The 17,646-nt window shown below is 54.5% G+C and overlaps 1 protein-coding gene across 4 annotated transcripts in view; it reads right to left on the bottom strand.

Annotated features, from left to right (window-relative positions):
• Window positions 1-14,519, bottom strand: part of BID (BH3 interacting domain death agonist) — a 44,688-nt gene extending 30,169 nt beyond the window's left edge. The window contains exon 1 of one of the 4 annotated variants that reach the window (XM_073007085.1): window positions 14,365-14,519. Coding sequence is in view for 2 of the 4 variants with exons in the window: in XM_073007084.1 (XP_072863185.1) it covers window positions 13,583-13,659 (77 nt within the window). In the remaining 2 variants the exon portion in view is untranslated. Of the gene's footprint in view, window positions 1-13,582; window positions 13,962-14,364 lie in introns of those variants that run through there. The other 3 variants (XM_073007086.1, XM_073007084.1, XM_073007083.1) reach the window with 3 other exon arrangements.
• Between the last annotated feature and the right edge of the window lie 3,127 nt (window positions 14,520-17,646).

Raw genomic sequence — 17,646 nt, 5'->3', positions numbered from 1 at the left:
CTTCACCTCCTGGGTTCAAGTGATTCTCCTGCTTCAGCCTCTCACGTAGCTGGGGCTATAGGCATGCACCACCATGCCCGGCTCACTTTTGTATTTTTAGCAGAGATAGGGTTTCATTATGTTGGCCAGGCTGGTCTCGAACTCCTGACCTCGTGATCCGCGCCCCCCCCCCCCCCCCAGCCTCCTAAAGTGCTGGAATTATAGGCGTGAGCCACCATGCTGGCCGCAAAGGATTCTTTAACTCAAAAGAAGGGCGGGACCCATGAGACTGCCCTGACCATTACACAGTGCAGCGCGAGTTCAATTCAACTAAGCCTCCTTGTGCTTCTTTGACTAATTTAGGGCCATGCAGTATCAAACAGCAACGAGGGCACAAAAGCAGCTTTTCCCTGGCTATCTTCAGAAGGAATCTTAGATTGCCCTTGAACACCATCAACAGTCTGCTATTCTGCGGGCTGGAAACCGAGCCTAAGAAACCAGCAGGCTTTGGCTGGGCACGCTGGCTCACGCCTGTAATCCCAGCACTTTGGGAAGCCAGGCAGGCAGATCACCTGAGCCCAGGAGTTCAAGGCCAGCCTAGGCGATCTGGCGAAACCCAGTCTCTACAATATATACAAAAACTAGCCGGGCATGGTGGCGTTTGCCTGTCGTCCCAGCTACTGGGGGAGAATTGCTTGAGCCCAGGAGGTGGAGGTTACAGTGAGCCAAGATCACGCCACTGCGCTCCAGCCTGGGCAACAGAGCCTGACCGTGTCTCAAAAAAAAAAAAAAAAAAAGAAAGCAAGCAAGCAATTCCAGCAGGCTTCTCCTGTGGGGCCTGTGCGAGTGAAGCCCACCCCAAGGCGAGGCGAAGGCGTGTTCTCAGAGCTCGCAACAGCAAGGGACTTGGCCGCTGTCATTCACCTTTGCCCGGCAGAGGCTCCCAGGGAAACTAGCCTTCAATCTGTTCGGTGCACCGATGGCTTCTCTACTTGGTCTCAAGTTGGATGGAAGCAGAGACAAAACTTCAGGAAGCTCCCAGTCAATCAAGCCCTGGCCACGTGAGGCTGACAGCACAGATTCTAGTTACTGTGTGGCTTCCCGGATGGTCGCGAGCGACAGCACCTGGCTCCACAAGCTGGCCTGTGGCCTCCCGGGGGTCCTTGAAGGTAACGGGGTCCAGTCATGTCTGTCTGTACATTCAGTCTCTTGTCTCTCTTACTGAGGTGCCTCAAACAGCTTAAGTTCCCCAGCTGCCGGCACGTGACCTTCCTGCCACGCCGTGAGCTGGGACCGGGCCACTCTTCTGAGGAGGCCGAGACCTCGCAGGCACTGGTCCACGGTCATCTCAGTTCCTCCAGAAGTAGCTGGTCAGCGTCCTTCCAGGGAACGAATGCTGTTCCCGGCTGCACCAGGAACTTATCCGGTTATATATCGGTTTGAGAAAAGGCACAGAAGCTAGTCCCTCAAAAAATTAAACCTAGAACTACCGTTTGACCTAGAATTCAGCTTTTGGGTGTTACTCAGAAGAACTGAAAGGTAGGGCCTGGAACACACATTTGCACACCCATGGTCCCAGCAGACAAAAGGCCAAAATAGTCCAGATGTCTAACGGATGAGTGGAAAAAAAAAACGCGGGGTGACATATGACGGACACACGCTACAACACAGATGAACGTGAAGACACTATGCTGGGTGAACTAGGCCAGTCGTGAAAGGACAAATACATGTGGTTCTATCTCCAAGGGGTGCCCAGAGTAGTCAATTTCACAAGGATCAGAAAGTACAAAGGCACCTGCCAAGGGCTGGCGGCGGCAAGTTAGCGTTTAATGGCACCGTTTCTGTTTTGAAAGGTGAAAAAGTTCTAGAGATGGTTGGGGGTGATGGTTGCATGACAATGAGACTATACTGAATGCCACGGAACTGTACGCTTAAAAATGCTTAAAATGGGAAATCTTATGCTATATGTATTTTACCACGATAAAAAATATACACTTAAAAAAGAGCCAGGTGACCCGGGCGTGGTGGCTCATGCCTGTAATCCCAGCACTTTGGGAGGACGAGGCGGGTTGATTACAAGGTCAAGAGATCGAGACCATCCTGGCCAACACGGTGAAACCCCGTCTCTACTAAAAATACAAAAATTAGCTGGGCATGGTGGCGCCTGTAGTCCCAGCTACTCAGGAGGTTGAAGCAGGAGAATCGCTTGAACCTGGGAGGCAGAGGGTGCAGTGGGCCGAGATCGCGCCACTACACTCCAGCCTGGTAACAGAACGAGACTCCAGCTCAAAAAAAAAAAAAAAAAAAAAGAGCCAGGTGTGGGCCGGGCGCAGTGGCTCACACCTGTAATCCTAGCATTTTGAGAAGCCAAGGCAGGTGGATCACTTGAGGTCAGGCGTTCAAGACCAGCCTGGTCAACATGGAGAAAACCCCATCTCTACTAATAATACAAAAATTAGCCAGGCATGGTAGCAGGCACCTGTAGTCCCAGCTACTCGGGAGGCTGAGGCAGGAGAATCACTTAAACCCAGGAGGCAGAGGTTGCAGTGAGCCGAGATTGTGCCACTGCACTCCAGCCTGGGTGACAGAGTGAGACCCCGTCTCAAACAAACAAACAAAAAACCAGAGCCAGGTGTAGTGGTGTGCACCTGTAACCTCAGCTACTCGGAAGGCTGCGGTGGGAGGACGGCTTGAAAGACTGGAAGCTCAAGGCCAGCCTGGGTGACACAATGAGGCCCCATCTCTAAAAATTATTATTATTAAAGTTTAAGCTTTTTTAAATTTCAAATTTCAATTTTAAAAAGGACACATTCTTACCGAACCTATGCAAATAACTATATCACCACAAAAAATAAGGAGACAGTGAGAATGGGGGTTCACTGAGAAAGTGATATCATTTAAAAATGTTTCACATCTGGCCAGGTGCAGTGGCTCACGCCTATAATCCCAGCACTTTGGGAGGCTGATGAGGGCAGATCACTTGAGGTCAGGGGTTCAAGACCAGCCTGGCCAACATCTCTATTCTACATCCCATCTCTACTAAACATACAAAAAATTAGCCAGGTGAGGTGATGGGCAACTGTAGTCCCAGCTACTCAGGAGGCTGAGGCGGGAGAATCACTTGAACCCAGAGGTGGAGGTTGCAGTGAGCTGAGATCAGGCCATTGCACTCCAGCCTGCATAGCAGAGCAAGAATCTGTCTCCAAAAAACAAAAAAAAAGTTTCATATCCATCTACCAGAGCAGAGCCTTCTAAATCATTACGGATTACAGACACTAAGAATGAGAAAGCATTTCCTCTTACAGCTAGAAAACAGAAATGAAAACGTCAGCTACATTCCAAGCAAACCATCGCAATTCAGTTCCCTAGTGGCCCATTGCATTCTGCGGGGCTCAGAGCCTGCTCCCACCCCTCACGAAGCCCTGGCCCGGCACGCTGGGGTGGTCTGACAGCCATTGAGGCGATGGTCAGTGCGGAAGCCTGGACCCAGAGGCTCTGAATAGTCACCGGTGAAAACACCGGGCAATCCTTTCCCACATGGCAGCATCAGCATGGGGAGAGTCAAAGTTTCTTTTCATAACGATTTTCTAACGCATCTGGCCAGGTATTTCTGAATATTTCATTCGGATAATTTCTGAATGAAAATATCCTACACAGGCCAGGCGCGATGGCTCACGCCTGTAATCCCAGCACTTTGGGAGGCCGAGGCGGGCGGATCACAAGGTCAGGAGATTGAGACCATCCTGGCTAACACAGTGAGACACTGTCTCTACAAAAAAATTAGCCAGGCGTGGCGGCGGGCGACTGTAGTCCCAGCTACTCGGGAGGCTGAGGCAGGAGAATGGCGTGAACCCAGGAGGCAGAGCTTGCAGTGAGCTGAGATCGCGCCACTGCACTCCAGCCTGGGCGACAGAGCGAGACTCCGTCTCAAAAAAGAAAATATCCTACACAGAGGAGGGGAGGGCACTGACAAGCACGGGGCCTCCCGCCAAGCCCAGAACTTCCGAAATATTTCCATGAACAACGTTTACATGTACACACCGAACCAAGGAGCGGTGGCCAGCGTCTCTTGTGATTTGACAAGCACTGTTCCCATGTGGGTCTTACAAGGTAACACTGAAAACAAACCTCATTATGTTTATAGTATTTTTCTTTTTATGAGGTGAATAATCAAATCTTCGTGATTATCCAGGGGCACTCGGAGCCTCAGGGACAGTTTCAGAGGCAATCTGGACAGTTGTTAAGGCAGGATCGCGGCGTCTAGGAGGGAAGACTTGATTATCCATTAACAAAACAAATCTGATCTTTCCCAAGTGAAGAACCTTTGCTCTTTGTTTTTCCCCCTTAAATAAGCACGAACATAATAAAGTCAACATAAAGCATTAAAAATGATCCTGCTATACAGAACCTCTGCCATCCAGGTGGATTACACAGAAAGGAAAGAATAATCTTTCACTTTGGGTTTTTTTTTTTTGAGACGGAGCCTCACTCTGTCGCCCAGGCTGGAGTGCAGTGGCCGGATCTCAGCTCACTGCATGCTCCGCCTCCCGGGTTCACCCCATTCTCCTGCCTCAGCCTCCCGAGTAGCTGGGACTGCAGGCACCCGCCACCGCGCCCGCCACCACACCCGGCTAATTTTTTTTTTTTGTATTTTTAGTGGAGACGGGGTTTCACCATATTAGCCAGGATGGTCTTGATCTCCTGACCTCGTGATCCGCCCACTTCGGCCTCCCAAAGTGCTGGGATGACAGGCGTGAGCCACCGCGCCAGCCATAATCTTTCACTTTGAAGGCAAAGGCATTAATGAGTAAACAAAGGCAAGACCATCAAGACCAGCAAACTTTGCTACTGTGACATACTTCATTGCTGCTTTTCAGACGCAGGTACTGTGACGATAAAAGGCACATACCTAGTTTTGCCCTTCACTATGTTTTTCGTCATTGTTACCATATTCTGGAAAGGTAAATCGCTTTAGGAGGGAGTGTGGACCAGGATATCCCAGGGTGCCTGAGGCCCTTTTCAGAGAATCTGTGAGGTTGAAAAGCTTCCATAACACAGTTTCTTCTGTCACTCTCTCACGAGTGTACAGTGGACTTTCCCAGAGGCTGAGCAAAAGAGAGACTGCAACAGCGAGAATCCAGGTATCCTCTATTCATTTAGACACCTAGGAGATCTGCAGAAACACGGACGCAGTGCTGTTCTTCTCAACAGAAATGTTTTGTTTTATACAATAGTTACAATGGCCAGGCGCAGTGGCTCACGCTCGCAATCCCAGCACTTCGGGAGGCCGAGGCGGGTGGATCACCTGAGGTCAGGAGTTTGAGACCAGCCTGACCAATATGGTGAAACCCTGCCTCTACTAAAAATACAAAAATTAGCCGGGCATGATGGCGTGCACCTGTAACCCAGCTACTCGGGAGGCTGACACAGGAGAATTGCTTGAACCTAGGAGGCAGAGGCTGCAGTGAGCCAAGATTGCACCACTGCACTCCAGCCTGGATGACAGAGCATGACTCTGTCTCAAATTTAATTAATTAATTAATTTAATTAAGCAATTTCACAAATTTCAATGAGACAGGGTCTCACTCTGTCAAGCAGTCTAGAGTGCAGTGGCATGATCATGGCCCACTACAGCCTCAAACTCCTGTGCTCAAGCGATCCTCCTGCCTCAGCCTCCCAAAGTGCTGGGATTACAGGTGAGGACCACTGTGCCTGGCCTATTTTTAAAATTTCTGTTTTAATTCTAACACAGAATATAGGGATAAAAGCCTACTTAATCAAATGCTTTTTGGTTCCTCAATAATTTTTATATATAAAGGGATCTAGAGACCAAAAAGTTTGAGAAGTCCTACTTTGAGGGAAAAAAAAACTTTTTTTTTTTTTTTTTTTGAGATGGAGTCTCGCTCTGTCGCCCAGGCTGGAGTGCAGTGGCGCGATCTCAGCTCACTGCAAGCTCCGCCTCCTGGGTTCACGCCATTCTCCTGCCTCAGCCTCCCGAGTAGCTGGGACTACAGGCGCCCGCCACCATGCCTGGCTACTTTTTTGCATTTTTAGTAGCGATGGGGTTTCACAGTGTGAGCCAGAATGGTCTCGATCTCCTGACCTCGTGATCCGCCTGCCTCGGCCTCCCCAAGTGCTGGTTTTACAGGCGTGAGCCACAGCGCCCGGCCAAAAATTTCCTTTTAAATTTAAAGTCTAATGCATTAAAATTATTAGAAGTACAGCAGGCGCGGTGGCTCACGCCTGTAATCCCAGCACTCTGGGAGGCCAAGGCAGGAGGATCACCTGAGATCAGGAGTTCAAGACCAGCCTGGCCAACATAGTGAAACCCCGTCTCTAATAAAAATACAAAAATTAGCCGGGCGTGGTGGCACACACCTGTAATCCCAGCTACTTGGGAGGCTGAGGCAGGAGAATCGCTTGAACCCGGGAGGCAGAGGTTGGAGTGAGCCAAGTTTCGTTCCACTGCATTCCAGCCTGGGTGACAGGGCAAGACTCCATCTCAAAAAAAATTATAATAGGCTGGGCATGGCGGCTCATGCCTGTAATCCCAGCACTTTGGGAGGCCAAGGTGGGCAGATCACGAGGTCAAGAGATCAAGACCATCCTGGCTAACACAGTGAAACCCCATCTCTACTAAAAATACAAAAAAATTAGCCAGGTGTGGTGGCGAACGCCTGTAATCCCAGCTACTCGGGAGGCTGAGGCAGGAGAATCTCTTGAACCCAGGAGGCAGAGGTTGCAGTGAGCTGAGATCACGCCACTGCACTCCAGCCTGTGCAACAGAGTGAGACTCCATCTCAAAAAAAAATTATAATAAACAAATAAATTATTAGAAGTAGGATTTTCTTATGTTCTGCAAATCTTCGAAATATTTACTTATATAAACTAATCACAAACCAATCAGAATAGATTTCCTCCAATTCAAGACACTTCGTGACCTTACCCAGTGACTCCAGAAAAGTTTTCCACATTCGCTTAGTGAGAGGCAAAGGCCTTTCTGAATTACAACTTCAGCCCCAGGGCAAGAGTAAACACGGAAACTGGAAAACTCCCTGCACCAGGTATCAAAGAGTTGTTCTTCCTGGTAGACACAAAATTCTGAATCGAATAGAGCTCAAAAGACGCTAAGGACACAGAGAACGAAGTCCAATCTTCCAGATTCTCCGAATCTGGCCACAGAGGACTGATCTCTGTCATCCGCCTACAAAGATGAGCAACAATATGACCACAAACCAAGGATCAATCACAGATGCCACCAGGCCACAGACAAGCCAGAAACCAAGAGAACACAGACGCAGGGGCGGGGGAAGCCGAGACACAGAGAGAAAACGGAGAAACAGGCTCCACGAAGTGAAAAGTTCTATTGCTGCTTAAATTTGCTTCTGGTAGCTAAGAAAAGGCCAGCACTTTGGGAGGCCAAGGCAGGAGGATCCCCTGAGCCCAGGAGTTTGAGGCAAACCTGGGCAACACAGTGAGACTCCGTCTCTACAAAAAATACAAAATAAAAGATGAATGAAACACAGACACCTGCTGTAACATGAGTGACCCTTGAAAATATGCTACATGAAAGAAGTCAGTCACAAAAGGCCACCGAGAGTGTGATTCCATTAGCATGAAAGGTGCTAAACATACAAATCCATAGACAGACAGATCAGGGCTGCCAGGGCTGTGGAGGAGCCGCTGGTGTGTGTGGAGCTTCTCTCTGGGGCACTGAAATGTTCTGCCTGTAGGTGGTGGTGATGGTTGCACACTGTGAATATACCAAGCCACTGAACTGTACACTTTCAATGGGTGAATTTTACGGCATGTGCAGTATGTCTCAAACAAATCGTTTTTGAAAAGGCAGCCAGCAGGAGGGGGCATGAGGAGGCAAGGGCCTCTCTGGGTGACTGGGGCCCCCTCCCAGAGGTCGGAGGCTCCACCACAGGCCCCGGAAGTCAGTGGAGCCCGATGCTCCCGGCCTCCGTGACCCGGGAGTCCTGCCCCCCTCCCGTGTGCAGGCCCTGGGTTTCTGGCTGGGACGTGGTGGCTGGCAGCGGAGGGCAGGTGTCCTTCAGCTACTCCACAATCCCTGGTAAGCCTCTGTCTGCCCCTGGTCCGCCCCTCCCTGAACTCTGTAGACTCTGTTGTAATGAACAAGGCTGGGCCGTGTGGTGGCTCACGCCTGTAATCAAAGCACTTTGGGAGGCCGAGGCAGGTGCATCATGAGGTCAGGAGATCGAGACCAACCTGGCTAACATGGTGAAACCCCATCTCTACTAAAAAAACAAAAAATTATCCAGGCGTGGTGGCGGCAGCCTGTAGTCCCAGCTGCTCGGGAGGCTGAGGCAGGGGAATGGTGTGAAACTTGGGAGGTAGAGCTTGCTGTGAGCCGAGATTGCACCACTGCACTCCAGCCTGGGCGACACGCGAGACTTGTCTCAAAAATAAATAAACAAATAAAGAACGGGTCGGGCGCGGTGGCTCAAGCCTGTAACCCCAGCACTTTGGGAGGCCGTGACGGGCGGATCACGAGGTCAGGAGATCGAGACCATCCTGGCTAACCCGGTGAAACCCTGTCTCTACTAAAAAATACAAAAAAAACTAGCCAGACAAGGTGGCAGGCGCCTGTAGTCCCAGCTACTCGGGAGGCTGAGGCAGGAGAATGGCGTGAACCTGGGAGGCGGAGCTTGCAGTGAGCTGAGATCCGGCCACTGCACTCCCGCCCAGGCGACAGATCAAGACTCTGTCTCAAAAAAAAAGAAAAGAAAAGAAAGAGAGAGAGAGAGAGAGAGAAAGAACAAGGCTGTCACCACGTCCCAGACAGAGTCCAAGTCGGGGCAGAGCCCTCACAGAGCACAGCAGGGCCTGTGCCGTGCCAACGCTGTGCCCCTGCCTGGCAGAAATGCCACCCGGCCCCTGGCAGAAACGCCTCGGCTCTCCTGCGGAGGGAGGGGCTGATGACCCAGGAGCGGCTGGCTGCTGGTGTGAGTACACGGGCGACCCTTCCACCAAGGCCCCCAGCTGGGCTCCCTGCTCAGCCGGCCGGGTTTGGGGCTGGATGTCTGCCGGGGTCCTCAGGGATACCCAGAGGGAGAAACAAGGCTTCTGGGGAAATGGTGACACCTGGGGCCAGGGTTCTCACAGCCAGGCCCCATCTCTCCCTGCCTGGATTTCAGGGGAAGTGGGGCTTGGGGAAACAGGAACGGAGGTGGCCATCATGCCGGAAGGGTGTGTGGGCCACAGAGAAGCACCCTGAGGCTGTGCTGTCATCCAGAGTGCCACCCCACCTTTCCAGGGCACAGCAAGGAAGTGCCTGCTGAAAGGATCCTGGGGACTGCTGTCAAGGCAATGTTATCTTCTCATAGCACGCCTGCCTCGGTTCCGGGGCCAGGACAGTGCCTGGCCTGGCTGTGGTCCCTCTACTGACTCCACACACAGAGGCAGCTGGGCCCAGGCAGCAGCCAGCCCAAGCACAGTGACCTCCAGCACCCAAAGCTCAGAGTTCCCAGCTAAACCCAGGAGGCACCCCACCTTCCTGTCTCTAGGGAGATGCCAGCCGGTACAGAAGCCACTCCCAGTCCTGACTCGAGGCCTGGTCACGTGGTGCCCCACCGGGCTGGGGGGATGGTACACTTGCCCGTTGGCCTCCGAGGCTCTCAGGCCCAGCCTCACTGTCACAGGACCAGAGCTCCTCAGGGATGGCCACTCTCCTGGACTTACCCCAAGGAGGGACGCGCTGCTGCCTCCCAGGGGCCTTCGTGCCACTGGCCCCTTTCTTTCCACCCCCATATGCTACCCCTGCCTACTCCCTTCCCTGGCCCTGGGTCACCACTCCTGTCCTGTTCTCCTGCTGTCCCCACCCTGGCCCTGACCCCAGATGGCTCTCCCTAGAAAAACACTGGAACCCCAGAGAAGCTCAGTCCCCCACGTCCATCTGCGTTTCAAGAAGCCCTTAAGCACTCCCAGCCCAGAGAGGGAAGCTGTAAAGGTGGACGGGTCATGTCAGACTTTGAACCTGCAATGTGATCTCACCTTCCCCATCTGTAAAAGGGGACACTCCCTGCCTTGTGCGATCACATGCAGTGTCAGAAAAAGCACCTGACATGTGACATACACTTACAGAGGGTTTTCCCTTCTCTTTGGTTTTGGGGGAGGATGGGAGAGGCCCAAGCAGGAGCTCCTGGAACACCGCCCATCCCGGACCCAGGGCTGTAGTCACCTGAACACTCACCCAGATACAGGGGAATTTCACAGAATGAATGTGAGAAATAAAATGAGACATTCAGTTACACAAATTAAACCAAACACAGATGCAGGGGTACCCCATAACAGAAACAGAGCAACTACTGCCGGCCTCGGATGAAAGCTCTTGGCCAAGGGCCAGGACAGCGGCGGGGAGGTTCAGCAGCTGTCCCCAAGCACACAGGGCATTTGGAACCCCCAAGCCCAGCCTGTTCCACCAGGCCACAGCACACACTTTTCTTCCTCTGAAGAAAGGGGGTTTGTTAAGCCAACGAGGAGGGAAGCCAAGGACTGCCCCGAGCGCCAGCATGGCTGTGAGCACAGAAGCGGGTTGAGCCACAGGCTGGGGGTCCCATGCAGACCAGGCAAAGCCCAGGCAGGATGCTCTGCGGAAAGCTCCCTGGCGATCCAGACCCGGAGCCAGACTGAGCCCCAGCCCCAGAAGACAGGTATCTCCTCCTCCCCGGGGGCCACAGCAGCCACAGAGGCCACCCACGGCTTCCACTAGGACAGCGTGTCTTTCCAGTTACTCTACGTGCCTAAAAGTGACCAGCCCCCTTTCAGGTCTGGTCTGTGATCCAGATGGTGGTCTTTCCCCTTTAAAACCCCACTTCCGGCCGGGCGCGGTGGCTCAAGCCTGTAATCCCAGCACTTTGGGAGGCCGAGACGGGCGGATCACGAGGTCAGAAGATCGAGACCATCCTGGCTAACACGGTGAAACCCCATCTCTACTAAAAAATACAAAAAACTAGCCGGGCGAGGTGGCGGGCGCCTGTAGTCCCAACTACTCGGGAGGCTGAGGCAGGAGAATGGCGTAAACCCAGGAGGCGGAGCTTGCAGTGAGCTGAGATCCGGCCACTGCACTCCAGCCTGGGCGACAGAGCAAGACTCCGTCTCCAAAAAAAAAATAAAAATAAAAAAATAAATAAAACCCCACTTCCCACCCCTGCCCTGGCCAAGCTAATAGGATTCAAGGAGTGCAGTGGTGCAATCACCGCTCACTACAGCCTCGACCTCCTGGACTCAAGCAAGCCTCCCGTCTCAGCCTCCCAAAGCCACTTCCTCCTTTTCTGAGTTGATAGCTTCTTCTATTTTTTAAATTTTGTGTGTGTGTGTGTGTGTGTGTGTGTGTGTTTTAATAGAGAGAGGGTTACACCACGTGGCCCAGGCTGGTCTCGAACTCCTGACCTCAGGTAATCCACCACCTCAGCCTCCCAAAGTGCTGGGATTACAGGCGTGAGCCACTGTGCCTGGCCGTTGATAGCTTCTTCTACAGAAAAGGACCCCGAAAACAAACACCTAAAAAGCCAACCAAGAATTCAATCTGCAAGGCAGCAGCACCTCTAGAAATAGCTGCTTTGTGGCCCGTTTGCCTTTTATGTGAAACTTCCCCATTTTGGACCAACGCAGGCAGAAAGAGAAAAGGAGGAAGAGAAGGAAAAGAGGCAGGCTGTGTTGGGGCTGGATGGGCGTGCAGGAACCTGCCAGCAGTGGCTCTTGGGAAAACCCCACTGGGAGGGTTCTGAACCCCTGCCCCAGAAGCTTCCTTTCTCCCGCACACATCACTCGCTGCCTTGGAACCTGGGCTGCCTCCCTCCCAGAGGCTCAGAGGGGAGCGAGGCCACAGAAAGGCTCCTCACTCCCAGTGGCCTAATAGGTGTGACATGTGGAGGGGAAGTCTGGGCAGCGTGCATGATGCTCGGAGCCGAAACCCTGGAGTCCGACTCGACTCCAGGTTGTGACCTCGGACAAGTTGCTTAGCCTCTCCTTGCCTCAGTTTCACCATCTGGAGGATGAGGATACTACCCTAGTCTGACCACCGTGACGTCCAAATGAGCCAGTCAGCACACATCAAGTGCTCCGTGAGCATCCAGCACACCGGTGCTTGTCTCTGTCCTGTGCTTCACCTCCATCAGTGTCTTCTTCAGACCTGTCATTGGCTTGGGGCAAGGATACATGTGGCCGCTGAGAGCGGTCTGCAAGGTATGGCAGCCATGGAGCTGCTAATTAGACCCTGTGAGTGGGAGGCCCTGTGGGATGGGCAGGGGCAGACGCCCAGCTGCTCTCGGGGACACTCCAGGCCTGCGCTGCCCTCCACACCCCAGTCGGCAAGTGGTGACCAGATGTCAACCACGGGAGGCATTTCCAGAGGCCACAGCTCTAGAGGGAGGTCTCTCACGGGCTGACAGAGCCGGCGCTCCGGGTCGCCTCAAACAACGTGCACAGTCCTCGGTCACGTCGAGGACCTGCTCAGCCGTGAAAACGAATAACGCAGCCCCTCCACTTGGCACTGGAGAGAGGATGACTCACAGCCCTTCTGCCTGGAAGGCAGGCTCCGGCATCAAATGTCCATCCGCCTCCATCACCCTCATCCATCCTTGTCAGTCCAGGGGCCCAGGCACTGCTGCGGCTGCTGGGCAGGCAGTTCTCACTTGCAAATGAGTGGGACCCTCAGTCCTTCCATCAACATCCTCACGTCAGGTGAGCCTGTGCGCACCCCTAGGCAAGGCCTTTGAGCTGGGCATGCGACACCTCTTCCCACCCAGGCACCCTCCCCCTAGGAACCCCTCCGCGCCCCCCCCCCCCGTACCATCCTGGGGACACGCAACGCTTCCCTCTCTGGCAAGTTCCTGCACAACCCTGAGACCACCTGATAGCCACCGTCTATCCTGCCCAACCTCCTCAGTCCTGCCAGTCCTGCCCGACCTCCCCAGAAGCACCAACAGCACCTCGCCCCAGCCACGGCAGGTCTCTGCACCCCTCACCCCAGTCGCCACTCTCACATCTCACGAACAGAGACACTAGCTGCTTCCTCATGCTCCCTGTGCCCGTCCTGGGAGATCCCTGCCTTTAAACCCCAGCCACGAACTGCTGACCTCTGGTTTCCTCTTCCCTCCCCGGGCAAGAGGGGCAGAAGGGGCAGGGACACACACTCCAGGCCGCAGGCAGAGGCTTGGCCAGGGTCCTCCTCCCAGCAGTGCCTCCCTGGAGCTGTCTACCTCAACTCCTGATGCCAGAGGATCCCTCTGCGCTCCCCAAGCCCTTAAGACCCCAGCTCAGGGAATCTGGTCTCAGTCATCACTCCCAAGGGACTGCAGGGCCCCAGGACGGCACGCATTCAGGCCCAGGAGAGCTCTTCCCATCTCAGAGCCTGCCCCGCGCGGGTGGAGATGGAATGTGGAAGAACCACATCCTCTGCAGCTCCCCCATAGTAAGAGCGAGGACTGAGGGGTGTGGATAAGGTTCCAGGAAGGGGGTGTAAGCACGGGAAGGTGGAAGAGCTCCGGGCGGGTCCATCTGCTCCTCACCTGCCCCAACCCCGCCTGCAGGTGAAGGCCGGTCCAGCCCCAGAAGGCCCAGCCCTCAGCCCACTTACAGAGCCCGCACTGTGCTCCTCCGGCCGGCCCCTCGCTGCCCACCAGAGCCATCACGACCCCAGCACAAGTTGCACATTCGTATTTGTTGAATGAATGAATGAACCCTTGCCAGCCCAGCCACTTGGTGGCTGAGGGCTTCAGGGCTCTCCCAGGGTCCCCTGAGGTCATTCAGCCAGTCAGCAGCGTCCCAGCAGCGGCAGCAGCAGCAGCGAGGATCCGCACATCATTGCCAGCGCTCTAAGGCGCGGGCGAGTCCCCGTGGGCGGCCACTCTGACCGCGCTTGGTCAGCCCTGAGCTCCGTTCGGGAGGAGCCGGCAGGTGTCTGCGGTGCTGGAAAGACCACGGTGTGGGCGGCGGTTCCGATCCGCCAGGAAGGGCGGCTTGCGCCCGGCCAGGCCCGCGGGTTTTCTCCTCTCAGGGGCTGGCCTCGGCCCCTCCCCCACCCTCCCCGCGCCCCGTACCCCTCCCCTGAGTCCCCAGGCCACGTGGAGAGGACACAACAAAGCCTTCCCCGCCTCCGAGGCGGACCCGACCCTCAGCACTGCAGGCCGCGCCGAGGAGGGCGCCCGGGCGAAGGGGAGGCGGGCGAGGCGCGGCCCGCGGGTCGGTGCTGAGGCCGGGCTCTGACCCCCTCCTCCCCTCTTCCCCTCCTCCGGCTCCCACCGCGGGCGGGCCCAGGGCGGGCGGCGGGCCCTGAGCTCCACGCCGGGGCAGGCGGGCAGGCAGGGGTCCCGGGCTGGGGCTCGGCGCGTACCCCGGGAGGGGCGCGGGGGCACTCACCACTCTCCAGCCGCGGGGGCGCGGGCGCGTCCGGGCCAAGGCAGCGTCTCTCAAGCGCGCGGACACCGCCGAATACCCGCTTCCTCCTTATGGCGCCCCGCGCGCTTCCTCCTTCGGCCCCCCACGCCCGGGCCCGCCCCAGCCCGCCCCCGGCCCGCCCCCGGCGGCTTGCGGGGACACGGGGAGCCCGTGCCCGCGCGGGGCGGTGGAGCGGGGCGGGGAGCCGGCAGCGCAGTGAGTACCGGAGTTTCCACCCTTATCCCTTACGCGACTGTTCCAGACAGTGTCGTCCAACTTTAAGTTAGCCACTTACTCCAGCGCCGCTGGGATAATTCCTAATGACTCTCCGGGAAATATTCAGAATCCCCAGGCTGTTTCTGGAATAGTATGGGATGGTCATTCTCGGTCCTCACGAAACCAGGGGTTTGGAAAATGGGTGAAGCCATGTGGGTTGTAGAGAATCTGGCCCAGCCCCTCACTAGCCTCTGTGCTTGTTATTCTTTAATTATTTGGATATGCAACTCTGATTAAAACAGAAGTTTAACATATAGATAATGCTGGGACTGCAGGCGCATACCACCACACCCAGCTAATTTCTTTTTCAGTTTTTTGTAGAGGTGGAGGCGGGCGGGGTGGGGGGGGTCTCCACCTCTGGAGGCATCAGGCTGGTCTCGAACTCCGGGCTCCAGCGATGCTCCCGCCCCGGCCTCCCAAAATGCTGGAATGAAATGACAGGCCAATTCATGCATCCCCAGATGCAGCTCTCACGGACAGTGCTGCTGCAGAGCCTTTTGTGGGCGTCTTCACTTCTCTTGAGTGTGATACCTAGGACTGGAACTGCCAAACATAGGGCTGGACGAGCTTCATGGTATTAGAAACTGCCTGCTTTCCAAGGTGATGCACACCGTTCCACACTACCCACCAGCCCTGTTGGAGCCTGCAGTTGCTCCACGCAGTGGCGTGGGCTCACTCCCTGAGCCTGCTGTGGGGCCTCCACCTGCTGCCCTCACTTCTACCTGGGCTCTCCAGACTCTTGCTTCTTTTATAAAAGGTCAGAGGATGTCACTCACCCTTTAACATCCTCCCAATAAAATCCAAGTTCCTTTCAGTGGCCCGCAGAGTCCCACGTGACCTGCCCGGCTCTAAGCAAATTCTGGCCTGTCCCTGCTCCTCCTCGGCAGCCCCATGGCCTCTGGCTTTCCCCGGGCCTCACTTCATTTTCCTCCACAGCCAGCATCGCAGCATGACATACTATGGAGTCCTGTGTGTGTGTGTTGCCTGCCTCCCCTCTCGGAATGTAGCCTCCACGAGGACAGGGGCTTGTTTCCTGCACGCTCTTCACTCAGGCTTCGCACTTCCGGGGTGAAGCAAATGGAAGATCCTGTGAGCAGGGAAACGGTCAGACGGCGTTAGGGGCTGGTGCCCTGCAGAGGACGAAAGGGAAACTTCATGGGCTGAGGCCAGGTCATCTGCAGGGTAGTGTTCAAATTCATGGTGCGAAGTCAGCAGGCGCCCAGATGGGAAAAGAGAGGTATGTGCACCTGGGCACAGGAAGCTGCAGGGGTCCCTCCCAGGGCAGGTGAGCACTTGGACAATGGGGCACGGTGGGGTGGCCTGAAGGCAGGGAGGCTCCCCAGCCTGGGTGAGCAGTTGGATTTTAAACTAATCACTGTGGAGGCCACTGGCCCTGTCATGCAGGGCAGGACCTGTACCAACTGGCGCTCCCAGTCTCTACCTCTCCTGTTCGCTTTTTGCAGGTCTCTCAAGTGCTTCTTACAGTCAGGGTAGAGTCCCCCCAACTCAATCCTTCCTGTCCTGATTTGCTGCCTCTATGATGCTTTGGGCTTCAAAATCTATCTGCAGTATTTGTAAAATGAGAGAAGGTGATGTTTCCTGCAAAACAACCACTTCAAAAAGAAAGGGGGGTGGGGTGTCAGAAAACAATTCAGGGGGGAGGGACTGGGGGGCTATGGAAGGGCCCAGGGAAATTCCGGGGATGATGAGATTCTTCTATGTAGGGATTGTGGTGGATGCCACACAATTGTACACTTTTGTGAGAACTCTGCACTAAGAATGGTGAGTTTTACTGTATGTAAAATTATACCTTAATTAACAAATGAAACCATATACACATACATGACAGAATGATGACTTTATTTTTTTAAAACAGGATCTAGCTCTGTCACCCATACTGGAGTGCAGTGGTGCAATCACAGCTCACTGCAGCCTTCACCTCCCAGGCTCGAGTGATCCTCATGCCTCAGCCTCCCAAGTATCTGGGACTACAGGCATGCACAACCACGCCTGGCTGTTTTGTTTTTTTTTTTAAGACGGAGTCTAGCTCTATCGCCCATGCTGGAGTGCAATGGCACGATTTCCGCTCACTGCAACCTCCGCCTCCCAGGTTCAAGTGATTCTCCAGCCTCAGCCTCCCGAATAGCAGAGATTACAGGCACCCACCAACATGACTGGCTAATTTTTGTAGTTTTAGTAGAGATGGGGTTTCACCATGTTGGCCAGGCTGGTCTCGAACTCCTGACGTCAGGTGATCTGCCTGCCTCGGCCTCCCAGAGTGCAGGGACTACAGGTATGAGCCACCGCACCTGGCCTTTTTTTTTTTTTTTTTTTTTTTTGAGACAGGGTCTTGCTGTGTTGCCCAGGCTGGTCTTCAACTCCTGGGCTCAAGCAATCCTCCCACCTCGGCCTCCCAAAGTGCTGGGATTATAGGCATGAACCACTGCATTCGGCCTGAATGATGTTTTTGAAAATGAAAATGAAACACCAAACCCAGCAAGGTTTGACGGGGAAGGCGAACTGGCGACCACATAGTCACCTTTGGCCTTTGGTTCTGCTTTTTGCTGCAGTTTCTCACTGTCACTTCCTGCCACTGGGCTCCTCCCCCTGTGAAAACTCAGCCCCCTCTTCCTCAGTTCCCCCTTTGCAACAGAACGAGGCTGGCATTTTCTAAAGCATTCTCGGGGAGTCCAGTTCCTAAAAGATTATTTCAAAGTCCACTGTTGTGGGCTGACTTGAGTGCTCTCAAAATTTGTAAGTTGAAGCCCTGACCCCCAGGACCTCAGAACGTGACTTTGCTTGGAGATAGGGACTTTCCGGAGGTGATTAAGGTTAAGTGAGGTCACTGGATGGCCCTGCTCCTATCTGACTGGTGTCCTGATGGGGACATGGGCACCCGCACAGGAAAGGGCCCGGGGAGAACAACACATTGTCTCCAAGCCAGGGAGAGAGGCGTCCGGGGAACCCAGCCCTGCCTGCGCATTTAGC

This window comes from Chlorocebus sabaeus, chromosome 19 (genome assembly GCF_047675955.1).
Source record: "Chlorocebus sabaeus isolate Y175 chromosome 19, mChlSab1.0.hap1, whole genome shotgun sequence".
Lineage (NCBI taxonomy): Eukaryota > Metazoa > Chordata > Mammalia > Primates > Cercopithecidae > Chlorocebus > Chlorocebus sabaeus.
The sequence above is the reverse complement of the archived record's forward strand: the minus strand, read 5'-3'. Positions and strand labels throughout refer to the sequence as shown.